General features: G+C 40.3%; 1 protein-coding gene across 4 annotated transcripts; it reads left to right on the top strand.

Annotated features, from left to right (window-relative positions):
* Positions 1-315: 315 nt before the first annotated feature.
* Positions 316-9,754, top strand: LOC105014708 (leukemia inhibitory factor receptor). 4 transcript variants are annotated; one of them, XM_010877240.5, is made up of 16 exons: positions 316-960; positions 1,061-1,221; positions 4,538-4,691; positions 5,865-6,119; positions 6,258-6,384; positions 6,524-6,660; positions 6,761-6,906; positions 7,001-7,154; positions 7,247-7,308; positions 7,435-7,813; positions 7,972-8,073; positions 8,169-8,342; positions 8,454-8,579; positions 8,664-8,757; positions 8,914-8,980; positions 9,061-9,754. In XM_010877240.5, the coding sequence occupies exons 1-16, from the start codon at positions 846-848 to the stop codon at positions 9,457-9,459; spliced, it is 2,652 nt and encodes an 883-aa protein (XP_010875542.2). In that variant the 5' UTR covers positions 316-845; the 3' UTR covers positions 9,460-9,754. The 4 variants fall into 4 exon arrangements, with proteins under 4 accessions (XP_010875542.2, XP_010875543.2, XP_010875544.2 ...); XM_010877241.5 differs by having other exon boundaries at positions 1,061-1,588; XM_010877242.5 differs by having other exon boundaries at positions 1,061-1,634.
* The last annotated feature ends 1,418 nt before the right edge of the window (positions 9,755-11,172 follow it).

Raw genomic sequence — 11,172 nt, 5'->3', positions numbered from 1 at the left:
GGGTTCATTAAAACCTGGAATATTTATGAAGTTTCTTAATGGTTTTCTTAGGTTATATTTTTTACAGTATATCATGTGACCATAAACTTGAAATTCTGAACTGCAGAAGTGTACCTGTAAGGGATGTGACTTACATTGGGTATAGAAAGTCAAAAACTTTCACCTTTCAAAACTTTTGTGGCCTTACAACCAGAAATAAAAACCCATAAAATCATACTTTTTCTGGCTGTATTTACACACAATAACCCACAATATCTGAATGAAAACAATTAATTACAATTGATACAGTAACACACCCTTACAATTGCAATTGCCAACTTGCCGAGGTATAACCAACCACCTCTCTAGAAAACCAGGTCAAGCTAATTAGCTTCCATCTGTGATCTGTTGATTAGTTCAGAATAAAAGCAGTTGGTCTTTGGACTTTCTATCCCCATTGGATGTAGTCATTTTAGAGTCAAACATTTTGACAGTGCCTGATCTTAATTTGGGAGTAAATGTGACTACTGGATAAATAGCTGTGTAGTTCAGTTTTTCTTATAGAAGCAGTCTGACCCTACGATTCAGGGCGGTTCTCATATGTTGCATAATATTGTTACTAATCTGCTTACCAGAAAGAAAGTAGCTGTTCACAGGAAATTAACCTTGCCAAAACCATCCCCTTAGCATTTTTCCCCTAATTTTTTACAGGAAAAAACACCCGTAGCAATCTATTAAAAACCAGCCAATTCCCAGACTTAAGACGCACTTAAGTTTGTCTTGCTACTCGCTACTTTCACTTTCATTTTAAGAATTTGGAACTTATAGTACTTATATCACACAGCTACCCCAACCAGAGACAACTGATGCTGACAAACCAACACCTCACCAGAACATGTTATAGGAGTGTAATCATGTTGCATTTCCTTCTATGGGCTTCACTGTTTCTCTTAATTATCCACGAACAAGTATGTCAAGATGGTAAGTCTGAAACATGATCCATTTTTGTGTTTGTATGTTTATACTGTGTCTTACATTACACATGACAGACTATATTCTCACTCTTTCTGTGTTGCTTCAGGTGTCCTGCAGGGACCTCAGGATGTTAAAGTGGATTATAGCCTTTCAGAGCAACGGATATCTGTAACATGGGAAGATGATCCATTTTCCCGGAGAGGTCCTGATAAACTCATTTATGACGTGGAGGTTCTCTTAACTGACAGTATGAAATATGTGCACAGGGTACGTGCTTAAGTCAACGATTGATATTCTGGCATGGACTTCATTACAGTTTGGAGGATATTTCAAGATTATTAGATACTGTATTCTAACACTTTGGATTTGAAATGGTACATTTGACAATTTTGATCATGTACAGACTTTCATCTTTAATTTGAAAGGTTTTCATCCATATCAGGTGAACTATAGAGAACGCAATTAACCCCGTGATTTTATGACAACAAAAGCATTTGGACAGGTCCACATTATGTACAATGAAGTAGTCATGTTTAGTTTTTGGTCATATATGGATTTCATTTGGACATTTGGATTCAGATCGGTGATTCACTGGGCCAATGAACAACATTCCACTCCATATTTCACAGATAAGGTTGTATGGCAGTGTCTTTTCTTCACACTCCATTTCCATCACTCTGGTAAATCTTCATGTTTATCTAGTTTGTCCACAATATGTTTTGTAGGATTTTTTCAGGATATTTACGAGACAAACTAGTGTTTTTGCACATAGCAGTCCAGCCTATGTATTTCAACTGGTGAAGTCTTATGCAAATGGTAGTGGCTGACATTTCCATACATACCTCCTAAACAGTACTCTGATTGCCTAAAGTGTTGTTAAACGGTACTACGACAATGATTTAGATGTTTGTTAGTTGACTCGGTGTTAACTTATTGGAGTTTGTGCGCGTTCGCCTAAAAGGGGCGCGTTCGGCAACGCAAGCTGAGTTTTTGCGCAATGGCTCGTTTCCCGGAAAAATGCATGTTTATATTGAAAAGGCAAGAGGAGCTTAAAGTAAGGTTAACGGTTAAATCTAACACCGTGGCGGCCAAAAAAGACAGGGAGGCTTGTTGGCAGCGTATTGCCGACAGAATAAATTCGTGAGAGCAGTGTTTTTGTCATATGTTCTCTATTTTGGCTTCCAGACTCTTCTTTTATTTGTAGTATGATTGAGATTTAAGGACAAGTCAAAAAGTGTACCTAAATATGTGAAAGAAGAAATTGTAATCGTAAGAAGCGAACGTGGGAAAAACGTGTTTGAACGAAGTCATTTTCAGATCGGACGCGATAAACCATGATTTTAGCACACACTTTTTCCACGCTTGAATCAATTTTTTTCATACGATTGAATTAGGTTGTTTCATACTTTGAAATATTTAAGTTTTTATTTTCTTACAGTGAATACATTTGAGCTCAATTTGGCTCCATGGAGCTACCACCTTGCGAACTGCACGGCATAGCCTCAGCAGGGGTGGGCAATATTTTTCACTGGGGGGCCACACTAAAAAGAGAGATCATCGTGGGCCAGATTACTTTATTAACCAACATGCCTAAAAAACACACAACATAGCTAACTCTGTTAACTTGCATATTATATGTATGCATATTTATTTTCCACGCAACACCGTTTTCATCATTGAACTTAATTTACTTTAACAACGTTTTTTTCATTATTTTCTTTTACAACTGGCAGGCAAAGGCCTAAAAGAATCCCTTTTTAGGGTTAACCCTTATTACTCAACAGAAATGTTGCAACACATATTTGCCTTAAAACTTAACTTTTAACTCAACAGAGTAAGCTACATTACATAAGGTATAGTGTATAACAGTTATAGGTATAATAGTTATTAGGGCAGACATAAGTCTATGAAATCACTTCTGAAGATTTGCACTCAAAGCAAATGTTGGTATAATTGCCGTCATCTAACTTCATACAGTATATTTTTTGTACGACGTGTTTTTAACGAAAGCGATTCCAGCAGCCCAGACCCAAGAAATCAACCTTTAGTGCTACTCACTCAATATAAACAGGAGACCCTCATATGAGCGTTGACAAGTGAGGTGAAGTCAGGAGTCATTTCTGTTGAAGTAGTGTTCTGCAACATTTTCATCAGTGAGGCTGCATCTGCGCTTGGACAGTTTTTGTATTTCGCTGCATGCTTGCTCTGGAAGTGCCTCTGCAAATTGTACTCTTTAAAAACTGTGACGTTAGCTTAACATATTAAGCAAGTTGCTTTACCTGCGAAATCTGCAAATACATATTTTTCTGTCAATGGTTTTTTTAAATACCCTGCTTTCGTTATCAACTTTTCTCAGGCTAATTTCCAGAGATCGCTAGTTATCAGTTGCGTACAAATAACTTCCGCGCGTGGATTGTGGTGCTGGTCCCTACGTATCATAGCAACGCAAATACCTTGTTTCAACGTAAAGGTATTTTGAACAGACAGTATGATACCGCTGTACTTATTACTGGGAGTGCCACGGGACTTTTAATTTGAAAAAAATAAATAAAAAATGCCACAGTAAATAAAGTAACGTAATCTGCGGACCTCGTCAGGTATTTTATTATTTAGTATTATTTGAGTTTTGGATGTATCACGGCCCGGAAAGAATGACTCAACGGACCGGATCCGGCCCGGGGGTTGTATCCTGCCCAGATATGGCCTACAGTATTCTTGCTCAAATGTTCAGCATTACCTACATTTCGAAATGTCCAGTGGAAAAACATCGCAAAGCACAACACACTGTTTAACATGAGCGCATTACTCCGGCGAGTGGCATTAGAGACGTCTGGCCTTAGAATACGGAAAATATACGGAATTCCGTCAGATGAGGATCTTTATTAGAGAATATCATCAGCCTCTCACAATCCGTTCGACAATGACGATTGGGTCTTCCAAACGTGCCTGCCTTTTTGTGGGAGAAAGGGCGGTGCTTATGTTCGGTAACATCGAGTTAACCATGAAGATAACGTGCTCTGAGTAGTTTAGAGATGCAGCCTAAGTTGCCATGACAGCATACCTCCGGTAAAACGTATTCATCTTTCGTAGTACGGGTTAATCGGGATTTTACACCAAATTACTCCAGAAGTTACCTCGGTAAGACAGTTACCTCGCTTCGTAGTATACCCCTCTGGACATGCATAAACTCTTCTTTGGTCCTCATGTTGTTAAGACACCAGCCACAGACTCCAAAAACATGCAAAGCCTGGAATCAAGACCCGACATTGACAGCTCTTATTTATTTATTTTTGCATGCACTAATGAAGCAAACAAATACCCCTGTCTAATAAAATACAGCTGTGAATGCAGTTGTCCCCAAATAATTTGCCATCCTAAAATGGGACTGCGTACAAAACATTCCATAATGTCTGAATGGTTAATCCAGTATATGAAAAAAATGTCAAATTCAAACTGACTTTTGCCCTTTAACCTTAAAGTCACCATATCTTTTAAAATCAAAATTGCCGTGGGAAAAAATATATGTTTGGAGTTCACTGTAGTAGTAAGCAAATCATTTTTTGTTGTTGTTATGTGTCTTTAGGAAGCTGTTGATGTGACATCAGACCAAGTCTACAGTAAACATCATTGGAGTTGGACCTCTGTTTTACCTCTGGAATGCGCCTCCCACTCAGTCAGACTCCGCTCTCGATATCAGACATACACTAGTCAATGGAGCCCCCTTCAGACCAATACTGGTTAGTGTTAATATGGGTCCTTCCACGAAACTTGTAATCATCAAATGTATTTATAAAGCCCTTTTTACAACAGCAGTTGTCACAAAGTGCTTTACAGAGACACCTGGCTTTAAACCCCAAGGAGCAAACAACAGTAGTGTTGAATTTCTGTGGCTAGGAAAAACTCCCTAAGAAGGCTGAATTTTAGGAAGAAACCTAGAGAGGACCCAGGCTCAGAGGGGTGACCAGTCCTCTTCTGGCTGTACGATTTGGATTTGCAGGAGATGTTTAGCTTTTGAACCAATACATGTAAATACTTGGAACACGCCACAACAAAAAACACATTAACCTACAGTAAAACATATTTTCCATCTCAGAAATATCAAAGCCCTATTTTAATCAGCATTTCCTTGTCTTCAACCATGTTAAGGACCTTCAAACAATTCAATAATTGTAATTACATGTTTTTAAATGTTTTGTCCTCAAATGTTCATGTAAAAAAAAAAATCTTCCATGTTATTCAATAGAATGGAGGAAGGGAAGCTGGTTGGCTGGTTGGCACCGTTTAGCTGTATCCATCCCTTTAACCTGTTGAGGGATAGCAATCTGAAATAAAAAATAAATTAGAACATAGTGGTTATTAATAACATGTCTTTCAAACAGGTACTCGTCATGATCATAAAAACACCACATTAATATGATACCCTTTTTAGGGGCTCACTTGAAACACAAAATATCAGAGTAACCCTAGGACAGAAATCAGTAATCGTTCCTCAACCCCCATAGAGTCAATGTGACCCATTAAGAGGCCCCAAATGGAGTTGTACCAGCTTGAAAACAGTTTTTTGGGTTTCTGCAGTTCACTGGAGAAACCATATAGTATTTGTTAGCATTGTGTATTTTTATTATTTTCCCACCTTTTTTGCAAATTTACATCAGATATAATGCCGCGAAGTAGCCACATCTTGAATGGTTGTACAGGCCCAACTGATGCAATGTAATGTAAATTGGCCTGTATGTAAATTCCAGTCATGGTAAAAAGTATTTTTAATGTATAGTATTAGATTTCGATGAGCCATCGGTTTCATGGATTGGCCCATATTTTTGTTAATTATTTTCCTCACACAAACACACACACACAAACACATACACAATGTTGGTCATTCACATCCATAACCTTTTTATTTTCCTCAGGGATGAAACCATCAACGCCAGAGGTTTACCCAAAAAACAAAGTGGTTCAAGTTGATAGCAACCTCACCTTCTGCTGTATTCTTGGGCCAGGGGAGAGTCTTAAATTCATGCATTACAACAACACTCCAATGAAAACCATCAACATCAGTGAGCAGAGCTATGCCATGGTTGTACACATGCGCACTCCTTCTCCGCCCAACTGCATCAATGTCAACTGTAATTTAGCTACTTATGGCACCTGTGTTTATGTGGGATGTAAGTATAAACGTCTTGTAAGACTCCTGCTTAACAATCTACATTCTTCAAGTGTTATTCGTCAAAGATAAGGAACCTTGTACAAATATGTGGTATTAACTTAATAATGAATAATGATAGAGCTCCTCTCCTCTGCAGATCCCCCCGATGACAGGAACCTTATATGTGAGACCCGTGACTTGGAGTCAGTGGTGTGTCACTGGGACAAAGGGAGGCTCACCTACTTGACTAAAAAGAGGCAGACTCAGTATCATCTGAACGGAAGGTGAAGTGCAATACCGCCTGAATTAAATAAAATTACAGCGGCAAATTCTTGTAGCTTATATGAGACAAAGGCGTTGACAAAAAGCTGTCTCTGTTCATTTGTCACTGGAGGTGACGCTCTCTGTCCATATACTTTTCAGAGCTTGTCCACATGACACGATGACAAACTGCAAACAAACAGTGAGAGTGGATCAGGGGGAGAAGAATTGGACATTGACTGCCGAAAACCCCCTTGGCACACTGAAGCTCATAGACAGAGCAGATTTAAAGAAAAGAGGTGCGGCTGTGTGGTAGAAACGACTGTTTTGAAATCAGTTGCTTACTCTCAGCCTATAGATTTACAAGTCTATTGAATGTCATGTGATTCTACTTTCCAGTGCATTTATTAGCTCCTGTGGAGTTGGAGGCATTAAATGTGAATGCTAGAAATGCCAGCGTCCAGTGGCGGTGGGAAATAAATCAGTACAACAACCTACTGATGATTTGCGAAGTACAGCTGGAGAACAATGGGCAAATAGACATGGTGAGTTACAGCGGGACCCGAACGCACATTAGAGCAGGTCACCCATTCACAAACTCCGAAGCCATTTATACTATTGCCTCTGTACTGTTTACAGAGGAAACATTCTGGAAATGGCATTGGGTCAGTGATTTTAACTGACCTAGCCCCAGCGCAGACGTACACAGTGCATGTGCGTTGTGGATTAAAACAGCACTTCTGGAAATGGGGTGACTGGAGCAGAGGTAGTACCTTTCAAACCAACGAGGACAGTGAGTATCCAGTCCCATGGATAATACAGTGTATGTGAGGACACATAGATTCACAAATTTGATGATGTCATTGTTTGTCCTTTTTGTCCCAGTTCCTGAAAAATTAGATGTCTGGATGCAGATTGAGGGGAACCAAACCGTTGTACTTTGGAAAGTAAGATTTGAAAATGACAGTATGTGCAGTATTATAGCCTAAGATATGTGCTCATGAGCGTGCTATATCTGAGGATCAAGTCTTTAATTAGACATGATTTATATCAAATGCATCGTTTCTCTACAGCCACTTTCAGCGAACCAGAGTCATGGGCATATCTTGGACTACGAGGTGACCTGGGGAAGACAGAATGCCACTGTCATTCCAACTCGGCATTACTTTCCCCTCAGTGATCAATTCACCAGTGAGAGGCATAGGGTCACAGTTACAGCCCGAAACTCGGCCGGCAGGTCCCCTCCCACGGCCATTACTATTCCCAGGCTCTCTAAGCCAATGAGGAGCGCTGAGAATGTCGTCGGCAGTGATGGGGCATTTGACCTGGTATGGTCCGCCAGCCCCGACGCTAGGTGTGGCTACGTGGTAGACTGGTGTCCCACATACAAAGAATGCAGACCACAGTGGCTGAAGGTACCAACGGGTATAACCAGGGCCAGAGTCCAGTCAGGTAAGAACAGAAATCCTTATCGATCCATTAAGGATATATCATGTCGAAATCACAGATTTCACAAGATGAGGCTTTTTATATTTGCAATATTGTTGGAGTTTCGTTTAGAGAGAAATTGTGTGAATGGTCTCACTCTTGTTCTGGTTTCTCTCTCCCAGTTAGTTTTGAAGAATGTGTGAGGTACACATTCTCTATCTACGGCTGTACTCCAGGGGCCCCAGAGCTATTAGAGAGGAGGGAGGGCTATGTGAAAGAGTGCCGTAAGAGTCCACTCTTCTAGTAATTCTAGAACATTCTTCAGTCACTTTCCTCCTGCTATAGGATTTGACCCATCTCTTCTATCTTTGTTTATCAGTTCCAGAGGTCCAGATTAAGGACTTGGACGTACATCAGTACGGTTCAGACACAGTTCAGATCTCATGGACTGGTATTCCCTTAGAGAATCAGACATCGTTCCTTCGTAGTTATGTCATATACTACTTCAATAGCTTAGATCCTGCCAGTGTGAAAGCTGTCCATGTCTCGCCAGGTATGAAACACTGCGTTATTGTATACGAAATTGATTCAATTCTATCATATCTGGCTATGCTTTCTATTTTAATTTTTTTTTCATGTTTTTATTGTGTGCTGTGGTGACCAGACGAGCCCAAGGCCAAGAACTTGACAGGTCTTACCTCCGGCTCATACACATTCACACTGAAGGCCCTAACATCAGTAGGAGAGGGAGGAGAATCATCACCGTACTATAAAAAGATTGAGCCGCCAAGTAAGTCCTGATTTATTCAGCTGATGTGTATTTGTAATGATGCTGCTTTGTAAAAATCGATAACTCTAGGAGTCTATTTGTCAGTTGACCAGTTGATCACAGTGATGGTCATTTGCTTGGGTTCTTTCGCCTGTCTCCTCACGCTGGTCACCGTCGTATGCTACAGAAACTGGAACTGGTAAGAACAGGTTTACCATGTCTGATTGGACAATGTATTATTATACATATTATGGAGTTAGGTGCCTCTACATAGACAGTGGCCACTCCATTAAGCACTGTTTTTAACAGGTCCCTTTGAAACTTATATCAAGCATTACTTCCTTCATCTCCATAGTATAAGAAATAAGCTGTATCCTAAAATTCCAAAGCCAGCGTGGAATGACAAATGGTTGACAGAACGGGTAGGTCCTCAGCCTATTCTTAATTTTTTTTGCATATAGCTTGAACCTTGTGCAAGTGTTTTTCTTGACCTGTTTTCCAGGACGGCCATGGTTGCCAAATCCTCGATATGGATCGATGTGATCCCAGTAAGATTGATACAGTGGGTGACCTACAGCAGGCCGGAGAAGTTGAACTGGAAAACAATACAGGAAACAAGGACAGCGTTTTACCCTGCACAGATTCATACATCACTGCTCCGCATGGAAACTACATCCAGTACCCTCCAGAACATTCCACCTCTGCTCCTCATGTAATGTCTTTTCAACATTCAGGAACACAAATCAGGAACTACTCATACAACCTAGTAACACAGGCTGCTTTAGACATTGGACAGCCCTCTATTGACTCACCTTACTGTCCTAAACCTGAACCTCACAATGACATGTCTCATGTGCCCTCTGGCTGTGACCTCAGGATTTACCAGCCCCATGTTACGTAGAAGCCAGCTATCTAGCTATAGGCGTATATGCATTCAGAATCACTTTTAATCTCGAAGTGAATATACACATTTTCAATTGTCCCTGGGCTGTTGGTATTGCTTGTGATACAGACAGAACTCACTATATATACAGTGTTTATGACTAATATAATCTGGGCTATATGGTAACCTCACCACAGTACTGAAACGGCCCGGATTAAAGTTTTAAAGGATATATGCCTGAATACTGATTCTGATAAAATAACAGTTCTGGTTCTATTAGATCTCAGTGCAGTATTTGACACTGTAGATCATAGAACACTTTAAAGATAGGCTGGAAAATTGGGTAGGACTCTCCGGGACAGTCCTTGATTTATTCTTACTCACTTGTTTATTCTAAATTTTTTGAGTAAGTGCAACAAATAAGTGACACAAAATGAAAATTAAATAACATTTCTGGCCTTTCAAAAATATTCAGTGACCGATATAGCCACCCTTCTTTTCAACAACTGCCATGAGCCTTCCATCCATGCAGTCTATCAGTTTCTTGATCGGTTCACGATCAACTTTCGCTGAAGCAGGAACCATTTCATCTGTCCATAAAACCTTTGAAAAATCTGTCTTCAGGTATTTCTTTGCCCAATATATATGCTTCAATATGACTCTTATTCAGTGGTGGTCTTCTTTCAGCCTTCTTGACCTTGGCCACGTCTCTGAGCACTTTACACCTTGTACTTCTGGACACTCCAGGTAGCTTGCAGTTCTGGAATATGATGGCACAGAAGGATAATGGGTTCCTGGTAGATTCACATTTAATTATTCTAAAGTCTTTTGCAGTAAATTTTCATATTTTCTTCTCCGTGCATTTTTTGCACCCCAGTTGACTATTCGCAACAAAACTTTGAGTGTCTGGTGGTCACGCCTCATCTGTTTAGCTATTTCAGAGTGTTGCATCTGTCTGAAAGGCATTTTACAATTTATGACTTTTCAGTGTCAGTTAAACATATTTTTTGGTCCATTGTACCTGAGGTCATGAAGCTGGCTAATAATTATGCGCACCTTGATATAAGGTGTTATTCACTGTTGCCACACCCTCCCTCATTACACAAATACATATCACCTAAAAATTATTCAATCCAATGAACATTCACGTTTATATGCTTTGGAGTTGGAAACTCCAGACCAGTGTACACACAGTGTACTACGTATCTAGATGCAGGGAGATGAGCAGAGTTTGTACTACCGTATTGTGCAGCTATTTAGTTTACAGAATAGAAGTGGCTTGATGTGCCAAGCACAGTCTTATTAGTCTTTATGAGACAGATGGACAGTTACTGAGGACCACAGCAAAGCATAAGAAACAGTTCAGATGGTGTTTTTTTTTTTTTGGTCATGATCTAATTGTAATGACCAGCTGCTCTTCACCTGCCAGAGGATAATGTGTGGAACAGTGGATGACCAGGGAGGCAGGGGATCGTGATGATCTTTCCCTCTCACTTCCTTGCCCTGGAGTTGTGTGGGACCTCAACTATGGCAGCTGACAGCAAGTGACCCTTTCTGTAAACCGAACAATGCATTGCTGTTTTTCCCTTCAGAGGGCAGACACCGACTCAAACCAAACAGTGACAGCAGAGGTGAGGTTTAGTGTCACGAGGTCCGACCTCCAGGTCTTTGTAGCATGGCCTGGTCTAAGAGGCTGGGTGAGGTTTAACTCTAGGATGGATGCATTAAGCA

This window comes from Esox lucius, chromosome 14, assembly GCF_011004845.1.
Source record: "Esox lucius isolate fEsoLuc1 chromosome 14, fEsoLuc1.pri, whole genome shotgun sequence".
In the NCBI taxonomy this organism is placed as follows: Eukaryota; Metazoa; Chordata; class Actinopteri; order Esociformes; family Esocidae; genus Esox; species Esox lucius.
This window is presented reverse-complemented; position numbering and strand designations above follow the sequence as displayed.